The 22,571-nt window shown below is 45.5% G+C and overlaps 4 protein-coding genes across 6 annotated transcripts; 3 read left to right on the top strand and 1 right to left on the bottom strand.

Moving 5' to 3' along the window:
* The first annotated feature begins 234 nt into the window (after positions 1–234).
* Positions 235–11,885, top strand: LOC100123469 (PR domain zinc finger protein 1). Of its 3 annotated transcripts, none has more exons than XM_031930671.1 (7): positions 235–694; positions 4,994–5,278; positions 5,357–5,485; positions 5,566–5,692; positions 5,866–7,644; positions 7,731–8,072; positions 8,162–11,885. In XM_031930671.1, the coding sequence occupies exons 2-7, from the start codon at positions 5,000–5,002 to the stop codon at positions 8,254–8,256; spliced, it is 2,751 nt and encodes a 916-aa protein (XP_031786531.1). In that variant the 5' UTR covers positions 235–694; positions 4,994–4,999; the 3' UTR covers positions 8,257–11,885. The 3 variants fall into 3 exon arrangements, with proteins under 3 accessions (XP_031786531.1, XP_016845282.1, XP_008214878.1); XM_016989793.2 differs by lacking the exon at positions 235–694 and adding an exon at positions 4,052–4,478; XM_008216656.4 differs by lacking the exon at positions 235–694 and having other exon boundaries at positions 4,052–5,278.
* Positions 11,886–11,999: 114 nt separating this feature from the next.
* LOC100678105 (protein FAM76A) lies at positions 12,000–14,863 on the bottom strand. The gene is made up of 7 exons (XM_031930683.2): positions 14,370–14,863; positions 13,842–13,906; positions 13,547–13,760; positions 13,341–13,477; positions 13,018–13,261; positions 12,698–12,932; positions 12,000–12,623 (listed from the first exon to the last, which is right to left on the bottom strand). The coding sequence occupies exons 1-6, from the start codon at positions 14,463–14,465 to the stop codon at positions 12,702–12,704; spliced, it is 987 nt and encodes a 328-aa protein (XP_031786543.1). The 5' UTR covers positions 14,466–14,863; the 3' UTR covers positions 12,000–12,623; positions 12,698–12,701.
* Positions 14,864–15,247: 384 nt separating this feature from the next.
* LOC100123474 (DNA-directed RNA polymerase III subunit RPC2) lies at positions 15,248–19,990 on the top strand. The gene is made up of 14 exons (XM_001607066.6): positions 15,248–15,552; positions 15,641–15,795; positions 15,876–16,052; positions 16,112–16,403; positions 16,490–16,647; positions 16,717–16,822; positions 16,894–17,079; positions 17,153–17,266; positions 17,347–17,547; positions 17,622–17,899; positions 17,974–18,950; positions 19,030–19,194; positions 19,271–19,401; positions 19,479–19,990. Exons 1-14 carry the CDS (start codon positions 15,469–15,471, stop codon positions 19,860–19,862), a joined length of 3,408 nt encoding a protein of 1,135 aa, XP_001607116.2. The 5' UTR covers positions 15,248–15,468; the 3' UTR covers positions 19,863–19,990.
* Positions 19,942–22,535, top strand: LOC100123480 (isovaleryl-CoA dehydrogenase, mitochondrial). The gene is made up of 8 exons (XM_001607073.6): positions 19,942–20,622; positions 20,801–20,890; positions 21,087–21,308; positions 21,389–21,716; positions 21,781–21,874; positions 21,932–22,022; positions 22,091–22,259; positions 22,318–22,535. Exons 1-8 carry the CDS (start codon positions 20,479–20,481, stop codon positions 22,449–22,451), a joined length of 1,272 nt encoding a protein of 423 aa, XP_001607123.1. The 5' UTR covers positions 19,942–20,478; the 3' UTR covers positions 22,452–22,535.
* The last annotated feature ends 36 nt before the right edge of the window (positions 22,536–22,571 follow it).

Here is a 22,571-nt window from a genome sequence, read left to right as displayed (position 1 = left end):
GGGGAATGTTGAACTGCGCCGGCCTCTCGCTCTCCTTCCCTTCCTTGTGTGCGTGTATACACACGGGTATATGCACATCGGTGTGTGCGAGAGAACGACGAAGCGCGACGAACGAAGGGAAGCGGAGGAGCACGAAGGAGCGTGTGGCCATTGCTCTCTCTCTCTCTCTCTACTACTGCCTGCGCCTCTACCTGAGCGGCGCTGCCGATGCTTCTCTCGGCTTTACCTCTATACTCGGGGCCTCAGTACGAAGCACGCGGTCCCCACGAAAACACGAGCCGAGAAGGAGAGTGACTCCTCGCTGCTCTGACACTAACGGACGATTCTACTTGACTCTTCACTTCTTCTTTTCTTCAGCTTTCGACTTTATCTATTCAACGTTGCCCTCGTGTGTCGCGAGTGTGTGATACGGAGAGAAGACGGTACTACACTACACGGAGATCATCTTCTACGAGTGTGCGGATAAATCCATCGAGTGTGTTATTGACCTCCAGGCACGCTCTGTCTCTATCTCTACTCGTTCTTCGCATCTTTACGTACGTCGATTGTGCGCGTGTGTGTGAGAGAGAGAGAGAGAGAGCAGCCGCTTGGGCTGCGATAATGGAGCACCTGCGCTTCCACTAGATAAGGAAACTAAAGAGCAACCTGGGTGCCACACCGGAAAACCACACCACGCGGAAGCGATACCGGCAAGGTGAGCGACATCTCCAAATAAACGATGATACGTCGTACGTAAAAAGTGCTATAGCAGTATCTTCCCCCCCCCTCCCAAAAAAAACAACCGTCACATTGTTTACGCGCTCCACTTTGCTCGGGTTTCCCCTTGGAACTTCTCGACTTTTCCCTGGCCTTGATTTCCGCGCGCGCTCGCGAGGACTGACGTAACGCCGAGAGGATGAACTCGAGCGCAGAAGAGAGAGAGAGAGAGGAGCGCCAGCGCGAGCGTAAGGTCGAAAAAGGACGTTGACCTTGGCAGCGTATATCGTATACCGCTCTCGAGCGCTTATCGCCGAGGATAAAGAGATTTTTTTTTCGTAACACCGTTAAGCACCCGCTTGCGCACTAACGTGACAATAACGGTGCTTATCCGTTGCCGCGAGTACGCGATATACCCTTTGTGCCTATACATCCCCCCCCCCCTTTCTATACAGAAAAGTATCGACGCTGCGATAGCTTCATAGGACTCACGCGTCTCTTTCCAAACGCAGGAGGAACGAAAAATGCCGTTATATTAGCGCGAGCGCTGTCCCGAGTTTCCGGTCTCTCTCTCTCTCTCTCTCTGTGCTCTGGACCTTCGCGCTTCATTCATCTCTCCGACGCGGCTGTACATCCAACCCCCTTGAAACGATAAGTTGTCGTTCACTAAAACGAAGCATTGAAATTTCGAGAGAACCGAGCGAGCGCAGGTGTGTCTACAAATGTGACATAACGGTATCGCGGCACTCGCCGCTTACATACGCGCTGCGGGAGAGGGAGCCGATTTATTGGAGCGGTCGTTGCACCTCCAGTTCTGTCAAGTTCTGTCGAGCGAACGATGGGCTTTTCGAAGGAGCTTAATGCGAGAACGAAAGCAGTTTCAGTTTCGCCGCGGATAGCGATGAAGAAGAGAAGAAGAAGGTAATAAGGAAGCGAAGAAGAAATGGCGAATCGACAATGTGAAGAGAGAGAGAGAGAGAGGAGTCAATGACCGTTCTACATTGACGGGCCGGCGGCCTCTCACTGCAGCGCTAAAGTCACGGCCGCGTATAGTCGGAGATTCCCTTCCCTTCTCTTCGCGTCTACATACCCGAGCCTGAGAGAAGCTTCGCTTATGTGTGTCCTTCTTAGGCTCGATTTTTACACTTTTTTAAATCAGCTAACCAGGGAAAAAACGCAATGATCATGAGAGCAAAAAAAAAAAAAGAAAAAAAATAGTCGCGCGGTAAGCAGGACGACCGAGTTCAACGCTACCCGCGCATTATATAAGGTGAAAGGCTGACTCGCTGGCATTGACATTGGGAGGTCTATGTCGGCGGCGCTGAAGTAAGAGTAGCGCGGCTCGAACGCGGAAGCGATATCTTTTCCGCGGGTTATTTCATCTCTTTCGCAATGTCTTCTTTTGAAGCTTACACACGTGGACTTCACCTACTTACGCGATTTTCTTCGTATTTATTGCAATATCTTCATTTGAAGCTCATACCTGAACTTTGCCTAATTACGCGATTTTCTTCGTATTTATTGCAATATCTTCTTTTGAAGCTTATACGCGAACTTCACCCACTTACCCGATTTTCTCGCATCCCGGGAACAACGAGGATAAGCGTGTGCCGTTACAAAATGGGTTATGCAGCGCGTCGGGGTCGCTGACCCCGAGAGGATGATGTACCTCTCTTGGAGATGTACTTTCGTTGTTGCGTAGCGCGCGAGAGAGACCGATAGCCGGATGACGGGTAAAAAATCGGGTCACACACGCGCGAGATCGGCTAGACTCGTTCCTTTTTTGCACGCGCGGGTTCATCGGCCTCAAGGCTGATATTTCGGGTCGTCGCACCTGTGCGAAACGTGTTCTCTCCGCCCTTGAGAGCATATAATATAGTCGTGCGCGATGACTTAATAGTTCGGATCCAAAAGGTGTATTTATAGCCGTTTGAATTTGAATGTAGAATCCGATGCTAATGTCCTCGTTACGTCATCTGCTTTGCAAAAATCACGTAAAAAAAAAAAAAAAAAACGAAGCGATCATCTCGCAAAGTTCAACGAACCCGTCGCACCTTCGTTCCGCGTATCGGATATTCGCAGCGTGTGCGTTACACACAGCGAAAGCTCGAGGTTACACACGCGTGGCAATAACCTCGATAGTTTCGCGCAAAGTGCGAAGAAGAGAAGAAGTCGTCGGGTATACCAGCAAGTGGGACAATGACCGCCGGAGACCTTCTTTCGATCTTTCTCTCTCTCTCTCTCTCTCTCGTGGCTTTCTTCTTTTTCCTCTTCGAAGAGCGGTCCTCGCAGCTCGATTCACTTGCATTCGAACTGCCTCCCCCCCCCCTCCCCTATCCTATAACTTCGCGACTTTTCCTCGAGGCGCGCGCTAGAAATGCATTATACGACGCGCCGTTAGTTCGCGAAAAACGGGGGCAGCTGCGCGCTCTATGACGGATTACTGCGCGGAGAGAAAGGACGCGACCTCGAAGCTTCTGCAGGCCGATGTGTGCGCTCGCGAAGTTTCGAAAAGTGGGACTCGGTGAAAATTTTCGAATGAAAATAACTGAAAAGCCCTTAACGATGCTACCGACGAAAACAAGAGCTATCCGTGACTCTGGCGTTTCCCCCCCCCCTCCCGAAAAAAAAGGAACCTCTCACTCTTAATTTCAGCCGAACGAAACCAAAATATATCGGGGAGGGGGGGGAGGGACCAGCAGGGACTCTCGGAGTTCACCGACCCCGAGCGCTCTTTTCCTCCACGCGCCATAAGAAAAACCGGTGCGCGCATCGGAGATCTCCCATACTTGCGTTCTTTCTTCCTCGGCTACACTATAGGAAGGGGCATACACACACATACACGAGAGAGAGATCAACGACCCCGGGCCGCGCGTATCTGGGTTAGTAGTCGCGCGCGGCGATTCGCGCTCGCGGAAATTCTTCTCTAACGGAGAACCTCTCTCTCTCTCTCTCTCTCTCTCTTTCTCTTTCCCTTTTCCGCGAGCGTGTGTTTCTCCTTCCAGCAGCGCATTCTCTCTCACACACACAGACAGTGTCCTCGTCGGCCGTGACTTTGTGAAATCGAGGTGGCCGATCGCGCGCGTTTTCCGACGAGGGACAAGTAGTACGAACCGAGTCGAGTCCGACGCGACCGATGTTTTTTTTTTTTTGTTTTTTTTTTTTTCGCATACGACAGGATAATCGGTCGGACAGACAGAGCCTCTAGAGAGGGGATGCGACGGCGGCACGGAAAACGAGAGCGAGAGAGGGTATAGCGGGTCGATCGAAAGCGCAGCCAGCGGTGCAGTGCGCGAAAGAGAGAGAGAGAAGGTACGCGCAGGCGCGCGGCACCGCTCTCGAGAACGTTGAGCTAGGTCAGGTCTGCCTTAGCTCCCCGACTCTCCATCATCAGTGTGCCATCCGCCGGACCGGACGCTCCTTTTTCTACTGATACTCAACGAGCTGACTTCTCTTCTACCGTCTCTCTCTTTCTCTGTGTGTGTGTGTGTGTGTGATTCTACGGGATCGGCTTTGTTTTTCGGGATATATATATCTATCGAGAGCCTGTGCCGCGACGAGGGCCATGTCCCCGGGATGCTGAGGAGGAGGGAGATGACCGGCGGCTCGTTGTCCTACCCGGTTCTACTGCCAGAGCTAGCCGGAAGCGTCATCGAGATGTCGACGCGTGTACCAGTGTCGCTGAAGAACCACAGGATTACGTAATTTTACCGAGAGAGCGATTGAGTTTTCGTTATCAACTAGAGAGAGAGAGAGAGAGGGGGGCAGATAGACAGACAAAGGTGAGGAAAGTGTAAACAAAGTGTCGCAGTCGGGTTTACTTCTCTCGATCGTTATAAACGCACTGAAAAAAAAAAAAAAAAAAACAAGAAAGTGCACATCAACATCGCGACTTTTGAGAGAACGGATGGACCAGATCGCTTATACATCGCAGCCCTCTCCCTCGGGCACGCGTACCACCGCCGCCCCTGCATAGTAGTCGATCAATGCACGGACGGGTTTCACTTTCGCGTGTGCAGCGGTGCACTCCCTCCCCCGCTTTTACTCTCACTGTACAGAGCCCCGCTCGCTTGTACCGATTGGCCTATAGCTACTGCTGCCACCTCTACTTTCCATTTTTCCACCCCTTGATCCGGATCTCTACGCTCGCGCGGGGAGTGCGATGAACCCTCGGTGCGCGCGGTGCAGCTTTCGCCATCAGTTTGGGCGTCCCCTCGACGGCGCCGCGCAATATTGTCGTGGGTCAGGATAATGTACGCGTGCATTAAAGAGGATGTCCGACTTGGTCTGATTGCAGTGAAACATGAAGACCGGCGACTGGGACTACACGACGCTGAGGGAGGAGGAGTTCCAGCAGAAGGTCAACTACATAGCGCCGGATACGCCGACCGCGCCGAACGAGCCTAACCGAGCGGAGGCCTCGTTACCGAGGAACCTCGTGCTCAAGCCCTCGCTCAACACCGCGTTCGGCGTCTGGAGCACCGACCGCATACCCAAAGGCACGAGGTTCGGACCTTTCGTCGGGCAGATCTACACGAAGGACTCGGTGCCGCCCGACACCGACAGGAAGTACTTCTGGAGGGTGAGTTGCTTTTTCATTCGCTATCCTCTTCCGCGACCGAGAGCCGGGAATGTCGTTCTGACGCCGAGATTCGTCCAGGTTTACGGCAAGGACAACGAACTCTTCTACTACATCGATGGCTTCGACGTGCAGAAGGCCAACTGGATGCGCTACGTCAACCCGGCTTACTCCTCCGAGTCGCAGAACCTGATCGCTTGCCAGTATGAGGTAAGGCAGAGGATGGTAGAGTGAAAACCTTCTCGTGGAACGGAAAAATAACTCGTGTGTTCTCTTTCTTTCTCCTGCAGATGAACATTTATTTTTACACCGTCAAGGAGATCGACGCGAATCAGGAGCTGCTGGTCTGGTACTGCCGGGAGTTCGCCGAGAGGCTAAACCATCCGGTCACGGGCGAGCAGATGCTTCAGAAGATCCGTAAGTCCGATTTCTGAAATAAAAAAAAAAAGTAGATGATTAGTGCCGATCGCTATCTTACGTGCATTGCATTCAAGGTTACAACAATTGCTTCTCTCTAAACCTGACGCAAACCTATTTATACCTAACGATACCTAACGATACCTAACGAACGAACGCTTCTCGAAACGCAGGGCAACAGGTGCAGCAGTCGGCACCAGCGCTTCCAGTGGTCGACATCCCCCCGGCGATCGAGGTGGTCACGAAGGAGTCTGTGATATACGAGAGGCGTTCCCAGCTGACCCCGACCGACGCGTCGGTCAGGTCGGACGAGGGCTACCACTCGAACGGCTACCACGACGAGATCCTCACCCCTCCGGAGGAGAGCAGCGAGTCCGATTCCGAGAGCAACTACGTCCTCGACTTCTCCAACAAGAACTCGAAGCTCGGAGCCCAGCTACCGCCCCCCACGCCCGTCCTCAAGCACGAGAGCGCCTTGGCTCGCAACGACTACCGCAAGGTCAAGATCAAGATGCTCAGGACGTACAAGACCACGGAGCCGGAGATCGAGAGTCGGCCCCTCACGCCCGAGCCCCAGAAGACGGTGCTGCTGCTCACCTCCTCGGCAACGACGACGACGACGACGACGACGACGACGCCTACGCCGACGCCGACGCCCGAGGAGATGCTCGGCCCGGAGAAACCTAGCGCTAAACCTTACTACGAGTCCGAGGCCAAGGCTCTCGGCAGTCACAGTCCCAGGCCCTACGGGGTGGTCAGCAACCCGAGCTCCTCCATCCTGGAGAACATCCTGCTGCGCAACACAGACAGCAACAACAACAACAACAACAACAACAACAACAACAACAACAACTCCCAGCAGCAGCATCCCGTCGCCGACTCGGTGACGCCGTCGCCGTCTAGCCCCACGGAGATGGCCTACTCGTACAAAAAGTCCCACCGCTACAGCAACATCCTGCCCTGCAGTCCCGACTCCAGCTCGAATCTGCCCATGCAGACGGAACCGGCGAGCAGTAGTACGAGTCTAGACTCGCCGAGCAGCTGTCACGCCACCTCCAGCACACTCCTCCTACCGACGAGCAGCAGTGGCGGTGGTGGCGGTGCAGTTCCTCAGATGCAGCAGCCGCAACAGGCCTGCAGTCCGGGTCTGCACTCGAGCACCTGCGCCTCGCCCACGAGCAGTACCAACAACAACAACAACAACAACAACAACAACAACAACAGCACCATCAACGTCAACAAGCGGAAGACCAAGAGCCCGTCGCCCTCGAGGCTACCTTCCAGCTCCAGCGCGGCCCAGCCCACCAGCACGATCCTCTACTCCGGCAGCAGCGAGTACCTGGGCCAGCAGCAGCAGCAGCTCTCGCCCATCCACTCGCCCTACCCCTACGCTAACCTCTACAGCCATCAGCAACCCCAACAGCAGCACAGCGTCGTGTCGCCGTTGTCCATCAACTGTTCCGGTTACTCGCCGCCGCCACCCGAGGCTATACTCTACAGCAACCAGGCCGAACGAGGCAGCAGTCGAGTGGAAGCCAGCAGCAGTAACCAGATGCCCAGCAGCTCGTCGACGCTGCAGCTGGTGGACGGCAATAGGGAACTGATCACCGGAACGCACAACCTACACCTGGGCGGTGGTGGACACCCGCAGCATCGGTACTCGCCGGTCGGCTCCATGTCGCCCGACGAACACGCCTGCTCGCAAAGCGGATCCCTCAGCCCCAACTCTCAAGCAAGTTCGAGGGGATACAGGTCGCTCCCGTACCCGCTGAAGAAGAAGGACGGCAAGATGCACTACCAGTGCAACGTCTGCTGGAAGACCTTCGGCCAGCTGTCGAACCTCAAGGTCCACCTGAGGACGCACTCGGGCGAGAGGCCCTTCAAGTGCAACGTCTGCACCAAGAGCTTCACCCAGCTGGCTCACCTCCAGAAGCACCACCTCGTTCACACGGGTAAGTCCGATCGATCGATCGATCGATCGTTTGACGAAAAATGTCTGTTATCGTAGAGTAACGTTGAATTTTTCTCCCGAAAACAGGCGAGAAACCTCACCAGTGCGACATCTGCAAGAAGAGGTTCAGCTCGACCTCAAACCTGAAGACGCACCTGCGGTTACACTCGGGTCAGAAGCCCTACGCCTGCGACCTGTGCACCGCCAAGTTCACTCAGTTCGTGCACCTGAAGCTGCACAAGCGGCTACACACGAACGAGCGACCTTATACCTGTCAGGTATGCGACAAGAAGTACATCAGCGCCTCGGGACTCAGGACGCACTGGAAGACGACCAGCTGTCGACCTAACAACATCGAGGACGAACTCGCCCTCGCGACGGCCGTTGGATCGCCAACCTACTACGAGTACGCCCCCGACATGAATGTCGGTAAGTCGTGTCGATGTTTTATTTCAGGCTCAACCTTACGACCTAGTGACGAAAAGTTTGCTATAACGATCGTGATTTCGTTGTTACAGGAAACATGCCAACCTCTCTGCACAACCTCGAGAACTCGGTCGGCAGGCCGAGCGTCATTGAGACATCCCAGCCGCACATAATCGAGTGTACTTAGGTTGCGCCTCTTGCCGATCGACCCCTTTAAAATTAACGCAACTTCTTCCTATACCTAACGTAACAACACGATCAACAGCCCAATCTCAAGTCTGAACTGAAAGAGAACAAAACGAACGATTTTCAACGCAAACGCAGCGTAACGATACTAGAGCCACTATATACAGCCGCCAACTCGCACAACCGACGACGAGGAGCGACATCTCCGACGCACACACCATCGTTTACACACATGCGAGAACGACCTCGCCTATTATATATATATATATCTACTGATGTATATGTATCATGCGAAATTCGCGCGGAATGTCGCTCCTCCTCAGAAAAGGAGGAGAGAAATAAAGGAGAAGAGACGCGGAGGAGAACGAGAAGGCGGATTTGTCGGCGTCCGCCGGGTATTATACGAGTAGAGACGATTGAGCGATTGTTGTTTTTTTTTTTTTTGCAAAGGAAAAAAACCAGTGACGACACGACTGCAACTATGCGAGACCTGTACCTGTAAATACTAACATTACTATTAATTAATCGATAAACTCAAGGCATAACTTAATATGCTCTAATTTATAAACGAGTGAGAGGAGATTATAGAAAAAACGACGAGAAAATTGACGAAAAAGAAAAAAATAAATAAGAGAGAACTGGGTAGGCTGCGTTCGTATTGTGTATGTGTGTGTGTGTGTGTATATGTGCGGTGAAGCGAACGGTTAGGGTAGTCCTTGCGGCGAAGCTAGTCAAAAGAGCGCAGCTGTATTTTTTTTTTTTGTTCGTTATATTTTTTATTAAAAATCTTTTCTTTTTTTTTTTATCAAAAAACAATCGGTCGATTGATTTTCCTTCGAATAATCGAGATCCTTGGCGTATCGTAACGTACATATACGTGATCCAACGATCGATAACTCATATGCAAGGACTACTTTCAACCTGGATTCGAGTCAATTAAAAGAAAAAAAAATCGCTGTATACGTATAATTGATCGTTTATAATTGGCAAACGAGCGTGAATGGGTTCTTTCTTTTTCAAGAAAAATAAAAAGGAGACACGAGAGTGCTTCGCACAAATTCTTATCGTATAAGGTTTATAAATTAAGTTTCGGCGATCGAATTTTCAATTTTTTTATTTCGTCACGTTTCGGAGCGATGTTTCATCCCCATCACAATAACACCCACACAATCATAATCATCGGCAGCTAATCAAACGCTTGCGCATATTATTATGTATATCAATCAAAAAAACATTATACGTATCTCATCAAACACACACACGCACACACTCATCGTCGAGGCTTCTACACGCGCACGTAGAGGAAAAATGGTCGAGCCTTGCTCCGAAACGTCGTTTAAAAAATAAAAAATTCGCGTGTGTAATATATAAATATGTATACTTCCATTAGCGTTAAAAAAAAAAAGAAGTTAATAAATAAATAAAATAAAACGTGTCAGAGAGACTGCTGCGTATACCTCGAGAGAGAGAGAGAGAGAGAGAGAGAGAGAGATGTCGTTTCGAACGTAGCCCACCACCACACACGCGATTTTAGTGGAAGAGGATTTTTAAAGGATATATAGGATACGATGAGTGCAGCTCGTTACAGTATACAGGGCGGCTGCGATTTTGTTTTCGCCGGAACCGGTTGCGTATATATTTTTGTATAAGAGACACGATACTCACACACATACACGCGCGCACGCATACACACACACACACACACAGATTGACACTTCGAGAGGAACTTGATATTATACTTTTCCAGTTTGTACGACGATATATTTATACATACGAGAGCGAGAGAAATCTTCTTCTTATTTTCCTTTCGATTTACACACAATTATAATACTCAGAGAATATATTCAGTTTTCTTCTGAAGAAACGGTCTGATGAAACAGAGAGTAACGAGACGCGGCAACGAGACTTTTGTTATTTCTTTTTTAAGAGAGAGAGAGAGAGAGAGTGAGAGTGAAAGAGAGAGAGAGAGAGAGAGAGAGAATCTTATACACTATATTGTATACTCGAACTTCGATGCAGTATTTCAAGCTACATAAGTGCATAATATAATATATAGCATACATTATACACGAGACTTTTGGGGGACGATTCTATACATCGATTGTATCGAACACACACACACACACAGACACACGCACACTTTTTATCTCACGTACAGCTTCTCATATAAATAATAAGAGACACACACACACACAGATAATTATCGTTTCGGAAAAGAAAGTATACATAACGATATATTCTTCGACAGCGACTATATCGAGACTTTTTTCATTTACTCATGAATATAAAGGAGACGTAAACTCTTGTAAACTCTAACGATATTCTCAAAGAATACACACATACAAACACACACATCCAGATATAAAAGCGGGACAAAAAAGACTATGCATAATTATATATAATAATTAATAATAAAGTAAGGACGAGAGAAGATTCTGTAACGACGAGAGTTGCATTCCAAGCAATATAACTATTTATAATACGATGTAATAACGCAGTATAATAAAAATAGAGACGACTCTTTCCGTTCTTCTTTTTCGCATAAATAGGGAGAGATTTTACTTAATTAGCGTGCGCGAGCGATTAACGATTCGATGAGAAAAAAAAAAATAATAATAACGAGTGGAACACGCGAACAATCAAAAAGACACAGATAACGGTACTATAGGTGCTTGTACATTGTAATCGGATTAATTATTGTTCGGAGCGTCGCCGAGGGTATAACAGTTACACATTCCATATACACACACACACACACACACAGGCGAATTTCAAAGCTGCTCCACACGCCGAGCAAGTACTGATTTTTGAAAATCGCCCCGTCCGCCTGCCCTCGAAGCAAATTATACTCGGATATGAATAAAGACTGCGCTTCGAGGGTCGAGCGAACGGACGTCTCGTATCGTTATACAAAACATCGGCAATACATCACATACGATCGATCAAAAGACTGCTGAACAGTAACAGAAATAGTAATCATCAAAGCCCTCCGCGACACTCCGACGAGCGGTTATCACTATGTATAAATCCGGCCTTGCCTATACGCAGAGACGTGTGTCGAGAAAACCAGTGTAATCGAAAGGGGATTTTGGAGATAATCGAGAGAGAGAGAGAGAGAGAGAGAGAAAAGAGAGAAAAGTTACGCAGTGCACGAAAGAGCGAGACGGGTGATTTTCATTGTAAATAATAAGATATTATAATGCGATAATATTATACTGAAAGTAGTCATCGATCGAAAACGATGAGGGTGAACATTGAGATGCGAGGAAGCGAATTATTGTACGACTATTATTACGTATAGCAAGCCTCGGCAACGGACAAGCAATATTTAGTTTTTATTGTCTCTCGAGTCGATGATGAAAACAATAAGAGCTAATTGAGAAAATGAACAACCACACAACAACAACATTCATAAAAAAACAAACAAACAAACTACCGCTGTACCGTACATCGCGTGCACGCGCACGTTTCGTATTTAAACGACTATAAATTAAATGTTAATTATCCTTATACTTCGTAAATAATAAATTGTTACGCATTTATTATCATTATAATTATGAAATAGGTAATGCTCAATTTAGCATTTGTTTCTTAAAAATACAGAATAAATATATGGCTGTTGGATATTTACACTTGTGTCTTACTTATGTGCCCTTCTACCCCACTGACTTGTAGCAATCGTTTCAAAAGACTGTGCCTATGCATTGATTTACGTATACGGGATCGGTCAATCGTTATTTATTATTTTTTTTTTTCATACTTTTATTGCAAATTTTTCTACAATCACCATGGTATTGGTGTGTCGACGTTTACAATTATAAATAATAAAATATCATAGCAGTCGCTCCTCGCATTTAATTACAAACACGTGTCAGTAATCATCACTACATCGACATTCTAAATTTCTATCTGAATTCCGGCTTCATTCGGAGCGACTGCTATTTTCGTAAAATTTATTTTCTTTGTGGAAAGACTTGATCGGTTTCTTAATGGAATTATAACAGTTTACATTTTCTTTACAAATACAAAAAGAATTGAATATCGGCCTAGCGTTATATATTATACTGTATATAGAGTTTTGGATTGCGGAAACGTAGTGTACACATAGAAAAGAAAAAAATCATAAAAACAAATGCTAATTAATTTAGCAAAATTAGGGTCGCAATTCATTTGTCGCCCGTGGTAGGAGGGCGAGAAATGATTTGCGCAGCTTACAGTACAATTGATAGTTCATATGTATAATGTAATTAGAAAAATAATACATTTTTTTTTCTTTTCCTGATTGGAAACAATTTGCTATTTCATGACCACTTATGCCAAGTGTATCTGGACATAGAGTATGCAATGTTGATGCAGCTGACCAACACCCTAGAATCAAAGAGATACAATTTACAGACTATGATCAATTTTTCGCGCTCACTTTAAACGTATGCTTCATTTACCTCATCAAGGTACAGGACTGTCAGTTCCACTTCCACTGTTGGTCCCTGCTTCACTCTTCGTGATTGACAATCTATCACGTTTTGTACTCTTTGACAAAGAAGCCACTTCTTTCAGTAAATTCGAAATTTTGTGCTGCATATTTGATATCTTATTTTCATACTCCTTTTCTGAAGTTTTCATTTTGTTACGCAGCTCCGACTCGGAGGTGAAATTTTTCGCCTTGAGTTCCGTTATCTGAGAAGCAAAAAAATTCAACTGTACAGTCAAAGACACGATAGTTTTTCTTTCGTTAAGTCGCCTTATTGAAAAAATACTCTACCTGCTTTTCTTTAGCGAGAAGCTGTCCGTCTTTTACGGAAATTTGTTTTTGCAGATTAGCTATCTTTTCTTTCAGCGATGTAACAGCAACTACGTGGTCGGAAATATTAGGATCGTGAGGATCGTGCACGCCAGCCATCCTGGCTGCCTTAACTGGTGTAGGACCATTGCTATCTCCTGACTCGGGTTGTGGTGGAAGCTTTGTGACGTCTACTCTATGTGGCCTTTTATTGTGACCCTTCAGCCTATAATATACCAAAAGTGACGTAGTGAAATTTGTAAAGCTATCTCAGTAGAAGCCAGCAATTGCAATGAATCTCTTACTTTTGTTCTTTATGCTTTGCAGCTTGCTGCTGAACCATTTTCAAATGGGCTTTCCTATCGGACTCGGACTGTTTTGTTCTGGCAAGTGCACGCTTGTAAGATAACGTGCACAGCCAACACAACAGTTTGCCATCGACCTTGAAAATCAGTGATATAAAATTAGTATTCCAGAAATATTCGACATTGAAATCTACTTTGACTATTACTTTTTTGTCTTCGTCATGTCTGTCAAAGGCACATTTTTGCTTGCACTGCTCGCAGGTAACAGGTGGGCCATAGCGTTTCTCCGAGTTTGTACATCTCTGGCACTTGCTTCCGATGAACGCAGCTATGGTATTGCAGTACTCGCAAGCCGAAGGCTTCCCATATGCTTTGACGTTTTGTTCGCATTTTTTGCATATCGCACTCGTGTTTCCTTTCCTGCAAGAGAGCACAGCACGATGATTTTCAAAACTGCAATACTTATCTAATTGGTATTTTCGCACTCTAAGGGATACTTACGCAGTCTGTTGAAATTCAGACCTACAGTATGTACATTTGACCACGGGATACGTTCCTCTGCATTCCTGTATAAATAATTTAACTTTTTGAGGAAAGGTATGATTGAATATGACATACAATGTATCGATGAACTTTAACGTCAAAGTCCATAATAGATCAACGACTATGATAAACAATTATACAATCATTCGTCTTATATACTACATAAACTAAAGAATCTTTTGACAAACAGTACAAAAATAGCAGGCTTCCTCACGTCGCATACGTATATCGACAGTAACGTAACATTTATAGAGTCATCGAATTTTGCAAACTAATAAACGGAAAAATCATTGCCAAAGTCTAGTGAAACGATTGCTTTTTATCCAACATAAATGCTAAACCATCCCTTTCCCATAATCTCGCTATCCCTGCGAGCCTCAAAAGGCGCAAACGAAATAAATACGGATTCGCAATTGTTGTAACCTTGAAAATAGGTTAAAGCCGTCGAGGGGGGGGGCTGAAAGTGAAACTTGCTGATTTTCTAACCTTGCACAATTGCTGGCCGGGCGACAATTCCTCGAAGGGATGCCTCGAGAAGCACCTGGAGCACGCGAAAAGCGGCTGGGAATTATTGGAGCTCATGGCTCCTGTTGTTCAGCTCTCACACTCGCGTCCTTGATGATTTTCGGGAAAAAACAAAGCCAAGCGCAAGTTCGCGGCTCTCGAATTTGGAATCGACCTATACCGAACCGACGCAGAAAGAGAGAGGTTGTATAGGTATGTACACTGTATATTGTGATAACTCGTATTATCTCTCTCGCTTTGATTTCAGCCCTTGCGAGCGAAGCGAACTTTTCTGCGCGCACCCAAAAACACAGGGAACTGATCGACTTTTTACGCGAATGATCCTAAAATTAACCTTCGCAACTCTCGGGCCATTCTCTGCGCGGCCGGAGAGGAGACGCGATTTTAAAGAGTGTTTGGCAACTGTTCCGGCGTTCCACAGCTTTCCTGGATTCTCGTCTATATACAGCAGACTTTATATAGGCTAGAATTTTGTGGCGCTGGATTATTGCCACGCCGCGAATTATACCTATATATATATATGTATGTATGTCCAAGCAAAGGTGGCGCTCTAAGCGATAGCTTAATAATCACCAAAGTAGTAAAATAGAAACTACAGCTTTCGTAAAGTATAAAAAAAAAAAATTAATTTAACAATTGTGATTAATTGATAAAATATCGAAAATAATATCTAGTTTCAACTTGCCACTGATATACGTATACCTACGGCGAAAGAGCGGCGGCGGGGGGGGGGGGAACCGGGAATAACCGTCGGGCGTTGACTCATTCGGTCGAGTCAGCGTTCGATTTACCGATCGATCCAACCCAATTCCATTGTTCCGCGTCTTATTGTGTTTAATCCGAGTGTCGGCGCTTCGGTCGCTCTGCCGCTCCTCTCGGTATATTTGGCCGAAAGTTTCTCAGTTAGCAGTAGGCATGCGGCACTTCGGCACATTATAGGTACGGATATACCTATATATTGTCGGCTCACGCATGTGTTTACATCGGCCCTTTTCCCTCCGCAAGATGACGAGAGATTGACAATTTTTCAAAGTAATTCAACGAGTATCAGGCCCTCACCATGGGGTCTCGCAAAAATTACGACGGAGCCTCCACTTATAAAATGGACGGCAAAAAGTTCAACAAAGTCGTCGATCACATAGAGGTTAGTGCTTAGGTTATAATTTACTTTTGAAATCTACCTTGTTTTTGTGCAAGCCGCACGTGTGTAATGAAATAAATCTTGTCCTTAGAACAAGTGGAAACTCGTGCCGGCGTTCCTGCAAGGCAAGGGTCTTGTGAAGCAGCACATAGATTCCTTCAATTACTTCATAAACGTGGAAATCAAGAAGATTGTTAAAGCCAACGAGAAGGTCCTCAGCGATGCTGATCCACTGTTTTATGTCAAGTAAGTCTTGCCCTGATGTTGACGGTTGAAATTCGATTGTGTATAAACTAATGTGCTCTTTTTCTAATACATAAATTTAGGTACTTGAACGTGTCCATTGGCACTCCTGACATCGAAGAGGGATTCAGTGTGTCTCGTCCCACTACTCCACACGAATGTCGATTGAGAGATTTGAATTACTCTGCACCGATTACGGTTGACATTGAATACATGAGGGGTCATCAACCAATAATTCGGAACAATTTGTTGATTGGCAGGTGAGTAAGAAATTGTAATAAACTCTGTAGAATGTGATAACATGCGTGTGTACTTTTAGGATGCCGATTATGTTGAGAAGCTCCAACTGTGTTCTCTCTGAAAAGTCCAACTTTGAATTGGCAAAGATGAACGAATGTCCCCATGACCCTGGTGGTTACTTCATTATTAACGGACAAGAGAAAGTCATTTTAATTCAAGAGCAGATGCTCAGGAACAGAATTATTTTAGAGGAAGACAATAAGAACTGCATAGTTGCATCGTGTAACAGTGCCACACAAGAGAGAAAAACTAAGACCAATGTGATTGGTAGGGCTGGTAAATATTATTTACGACACAACATTTTCCAAGATGTAAGTAATATAATTATTTGATTGAGTTTTGCTCAAAAAAAAAAATCCTAATAGTTGATTCTTTGAAATCGTAACGAATGTTGCAGGACATACCAGTTGTCATTATATTCAAAGCCATGGGTATCGTATGCGATCAAGAAATAGTGCAACTTATTGGCACAGAAGAGAATTTTATGAAGAAAATTGGAGCAAGTTTAGAAGAATGCCATGCGCTGAACATCGTTGCACAAAATCAAGCTTTAAAGTAAGTAATCACTAATACTTCAAGCCCTGTCTTGTAAGTGAAAATGCTGATGTGTGTTTTAATTTTTAGGTACTTGGGAAACAAACGAAAACAAAAGCGTTTTACTGTAGTCAAGTCTAGCATCACTGACGAAATGAAAGATGTTTTAGCTTCGAATATTCTGAGTCATGTTCCTGTAAGTTTTGTTCTATTTATACTTTGACTATTAAAAATTGGCATTTATCAATAAAAAGTATATTTATGCAGGTAATAGATTTCAATTTTAAACTGAAAGCCACATATCTTGCGTTGATGGTACGCAAAGTTATGATCGCGCAAACAGATGGAAAGTTGGTTGATGATCGTGATTACTATGGTAATAAGAGATTGGAGTTGGCTGGTTCATTGCTAGCTCTCATGTTTGAAGATCTTTTTAAACGTTTTAACTGGGATGTGAGTGACCAATTTTTTTTATTCTCCATAAGATTTAGAATGCAATTTTCAATAAATTATTGTTATTTTTTAGCTAAAAACAATAGCAGACAAAAACATACCGAAGATCAAAGCGGCTCAATTCGATATTGTCAAACATATGAGGCACGATTCGATTACAAATGGATTAGCTGTTGCAATATCTTCTGTAAGTCTCTTTATTTTCAAAATATAAATTGTCTTGTATATAAATTCGTTATTCTTATTTATAATTTTCTGTGAAAACAGGGCAACTGGACAATCAAGAGATTTAAAATGGAAAGGCATGGCGTTACGCAGGTGCTTTCTCGCCTATCCTATATCTCTGCTCTAGGTATGATGACAAGAGTAAACTCGCAATTTGAAAAAACTAGAAAAGTATCGGGACCTCGTTCGTTGCAACCTTCTCAGTGGGGGATGCTCTGTCCTAGTGATACTCCTGAAGGAGAGGTAAAATATTTGCTATCTTACATGATAAATTTGACATTGTTAAAATACCAACTAAATTAAAAAAAATTTTACAGGGTTGTGGTTTGGTAAAAAATTTGGCTCTCATGACCCACATAACGACGGAGATAGAAGAGGAGCCTATTATGAGGCTAGCTTTCAATCTCGGCGTTGAAAATGTAAATATTTTAGGTGGAGAAGAAATAAATAACAAAGATGTGTACATGGTCTTTTTGAATGGTAATATTCTGGGTATCGTTAAGAATTACTATCGATTAGTAACCGTTTTTCGTATGCTCAGAAGAAAAGGTTTAGTCAATCAATTTGTGTCAATATACCCACAACATCAACACAGGTACGCCCACTTCTTAATATCGAATGAAAACCGCTCAAAATTGACTTTCTCACACTCATGCCGTATTATTTCAGATGTGTACAGATCAGCTCTGACGGGGGAAGATTATGCAGGCCATATATCATCGTAGAACACTGTCAACCCTTGGTCAAAGCCGAACACATAAAACTTCTTGAACAAGGAGTGAGAAGTTTCGAGGACTTTTTACACGACGGAACGATAGAGTACTTGGATGTAAACGAAGAAAATGATAGCTTCATCGCCTTTAGCGAATCGCATATAAAGGAGGGCATAACGCATTTAGAAATCGAGCCTTTCACACTTCTGGGCGTTTGCGCAGGTCTTGTACCATATCCGCATCACAATCAGAGTCCGAGAAATACCTATCAATGCGCTATGGGTAAACAAGCGATGGGCACGATAGCCTACAATCAGCGAAATCGAATTGATACCCTAATGTACAACTTGGTGTATCCTCACGCCCCGATGGTAAAAACAAAAACAATCGAACTTATCAACTTTGATAAGCTACCTGCTGGTCAGAACGCGATTGTGGCCGTTATGTCCTACAGTGGCTACGATATCGAGGACGCTTTGATTTTGAACAAAGCCTCGATAGACAGAGGGTACGGTAGATGTTTAGTGTACAAAAACGCAAAGTGCGTACTGAAAAAGTACGCTAATCAGACCTGCGATAGGATCATGCCTGCTTCGGTAGATGCCACCACGAAGAAACCAATTTGGCAGCACGATATCATCGACGGCGAGGGTATCGCCGCTCCCGGTGAGATGGTTTCGAACAAGAAAGTTATGGTCAACAAGTCCACGCCGTCGGCGAATACCGGCCCTGTGACTACAGGCAGTCAAGCGCAAACGGAGTACAAAAACGCGAATTTGGTGTACAAAAATCCCGTGCCAGCTTACATAGAGAAAGTGATGATTTCTAGTAATGCTGAGGACGCGTATCTGATCAAGCTTCTTTTGCGACAAACGCGGAGACCGGAAATCGGCGACAAATTCAGTAGTCGTCACGGACAAAAGGGAGTAACGGGTAATACGAATTAGTTTCGATTCTTTACATTGATGTTTTTCAATTTCTCGCACTGACGTTCGCCCTTTGATTGGTCTAGGATTGATCGTCGAGCAAGAAGACATGCCGTTCAATGACTCTGGAATTTGCCCAGACATGATCATGAACCCACACGGTTTTCCATCTCGTATGACGGTCGGAAAGTTGATCGAGTTACTCGCGGGAAAAGCTGGTGTACTCAAAGGAAAATTCCACTATGGAACAGGTATGCTCCGTTTTTATCTACGCATCTTCAACAAAATAAAAAAAAAAAAAAATTAATTTGCAATGTAATTTTACAGCTTTTGGAGGATCAAAAGTCGAAGACGTTTGCGAGGAACTAGTGAGTCAAGGATACAATTACTTGGGCAAGGACATCTTCTATTCTGGTATAACAGGAGAACCACTTCAAGCCTACATCTACTCCGGACCTGTAAGATATATAATCCTTTTAATAATTTTACATCAGTAACTATACACGATCGATTAACGATTCATTTTGTCCATCAGGTATACTATCAGAAACTGAAGCACATGGTTCAAGACAAAATGCACGCTCGTGCACGCGGTCCCAGGGCAGTACTGACGAGACAGCCGACCGAGGGTCGATCGAAGGACGGTGGTCTGAGATTGGGAGAGATGGAACGAGATTGTCTGATCGGTTACGGAGCCAGCATGATGCTGATCGAGAGACTAATGTTGTCGAGTGACGCTTTTGACGTTGACGTGTGCAACAAGTGTGGCTTGATGGCCTACACTGGCTACTGTCACAGTTGTCGATCCAGTGCGTGCGTTTCGACCATCACCATGCCGTATGCTTGTAAACTGCTTTTCCAAGAGTTGCAGTCCATGAATATTGTTCCGAGGCTCACTCTTAAGAACTACTGCGACTGAATATGACAATAAACACAGTTTTTTAACAATAGTCCACTACAGCTGTGTACAAATACAATTCAAGACATTGTGAATAACTATAGCGCATTTTTTTTATTTTATCTAATAAACGGCAAAAATTGTACAAAGAAGTAACAAGTTCTTGAGAATTACATTTATTAAACCATCCGAACTCGACATCCCCATGGATGCCAGCTCAGTCAAATAGACTTCATTACAGTAATTAATGTTATCTCGATTAATGCTTCAATGTTTAAATCAAATGCGAAAATTTCGCCGCGATTTTCTCGATCAAGCTCATCTTCATGCATGATTCGTAAAAAAAAGATCTAGATTACATAAGGCACACGCGTGTGTAAAGGCCCCCCGGAATACTCGAATATTAAAATACAGCGGGGCTCGTCGCGATAAGTCCACCAATGACGCTCTCGATCGTTCATCGTCCGCGTAAATAACACACACACACACACACACACACACACACACAAACGCATGCGTTTCACCTTATCATTATCGCTGTGCCGTTACCACTACAAACGAGCAAACACGCGATCCAGCGAACAACAGCCGCAGTGAGCTACAGTTCCATCAGTGTGAAAGTGGATCTACGGCCGACATGAGTAGTCACACGCTTCGTCGAGGCCTCCAACCGATTTTCGCGAGATCATCGCCGTTGCTGCAGTACTTTAGCAAGGCTTTGTCCTCGCAATATTACGCTATAGACGAGAACGTCTTCGGACTGTCGGAGCAGCAGAAAGAGGTCAGCGAATCATTGTATATAGTGATACTTTGTGTCTCTGTGTGTGTGTGTGTGTGCGACTCGATTTTTTCCTCTGCCGATCGATTCATTGATCGGTAATACTATCGGTTGTGCGTGTGGTGATATGAAGTGTCTATTGAATTCTGAGTTATTGGTAATGGCGGTGATTGTTTTTCAGTTGAGAAACTTGGTGTTCAACTTTGCGCAGAAGGAACTCGCTCCGAAAGCTGCCGAGATCGACAAGAAGAATCATTTCGACGAGCTTAGGGTAAATAAGATATAAGGATGATTGAAATTTATTACTCCTATGATTTTAAGGTCTTATATATATATATAGTAATCGTATAAGAATTCAGAGCAAATAGTAGCCAATTGTCGTAAACGTGTTTATTCAACATATGTTTGTAATATTCACAACTCCGATAAAAATCTGACAAACACTTTACGGTATCTATTATTTGCAGCCTTTCTGGAGAGAACTAGGAAAACTCGGTCTACTGGGAATAACCGTTAAAGAGGATTACGGTGGAACCGGCGGTGGATACCTCGATCACGTAGTCATCCAAGAAGAACTGAGCAGAGCATCGGCGGCTATATCCCTGAGCTACGGCGCTCACTCGAATCTCTGCGTCAATCAGATCCACAGAAATGGTACCGAAGAGCAGAAGCACAAGTATCTACCAAAAGTACGTATAACAGTTTGTTGAATTTTGATGAGATTCAATGAAATTCGTATCGAATCATCGTATAAATCACGATTGCGCAGCTATGCAGCGGCGAACACATCGGTGCGTTGGCGATGTCGGAACCAGGCGCCGGCTCGGACGTGGTATCGATGAAGCTGAAGGCCGAGAAGAAAGGCGACTATTACCTGCTGAACGGCAACAAATTCTGGATCACCAACGGTCCCGACGCCGATACTCTCGTCGTTTACGCCAGGACGGATCCCAATGCCGCCAAGAAGCAGCACGGAATCACCACCTTCATCATCGAGAAGGGTATGGAGGGCTTCAGTACTGCGCAGAAGCTCGATAAGCTCGGGATGAGAGGCTCCAACACGTGCGAGCTTATTTTCGAGAACTGCAAGGTTCCTGGTACGTTTGAATAGGTTTCAGTGTAAATCGTTGTATATCATGTTGAATGATCGTTTGGTTCCAGCGGCTAACGTACTGGGACAGGAGAACAAAGGGGTCTACGTGCTGCTCAGTGGACTGGACCTCGAGAGACTCGTACTGGCTGGTGGACCATTGGGGTAAGTGAAGAAAAATACGATCGATTGATCATATTGAATAATCGTCCGAATATATAGAATTATGCAAGCTGCCTGCGACGTCTCATTCGAGTATGCCCAGACGAGGAAGCAGTTCGGTAAGAACATCGCCGAGTTCCAGCTGATTCAGGTAGGACCGATTTCACCTCGATATTTAGCAAAAGTTACCGCTGTATTAACGTCAAACTTAAAAACCAGGGTAAAATCGCTGACATGTACACGAGGCTGTGCTCCAGTCGAAGCTACCTCTACTCCGTAGCGAGAGCCTGTGATAACGGCCACGTTAACGGAAAGGACTGCGCCGCTGTGATACTCTACTGCGCCGAGAACGCGACGAAAACCGCCCTCGATGCGATTCAGATACTCGGTAAGTTCATTCGCTTTCGATTTTTCTGTGTGCAACGTTAAAATTGGGTTATTTTCAGGCGGCAACGGCTACATCAACGATTACTCAACCGGTCGGCTGTTGAGGGACGCGAAACTGTACGAGATCGGCGCGGGCACCAGCGAAATACGAAGAATGGTCATCGCTCGGGCTATCAGTGCGGAGTACTCGTGAAGCTTATTATCGTCACTATGTGTCGTGTGAATTTTTGTACATTCCCTTTATTTTTTTCTAAATATATTTTATATCACAGAAGAATTGCTAAAATTCCTTTTTTATAAGCCGTCTTTATTG

Source organism: Nasonia vitripennis, chromosome 4 (genome assembly GCF_009193385.2).
Source record: "Nasonia vitripennis strain AsymCx chromosome 4, Nvit_psr_1.1, whole genome shotgun sequence".
Classification (NCBI taxonomy): Eukaryota; Metazoa; Arthropoda; class Insecta; order Hymenoptera; family Pteromalidae; genus Nasonia; species Nasonia vitripennis.
Note: the sequence above shows the minus strand (reverse complement) of the source record. Positions and strands in the feature narration are given on the sequence as shown.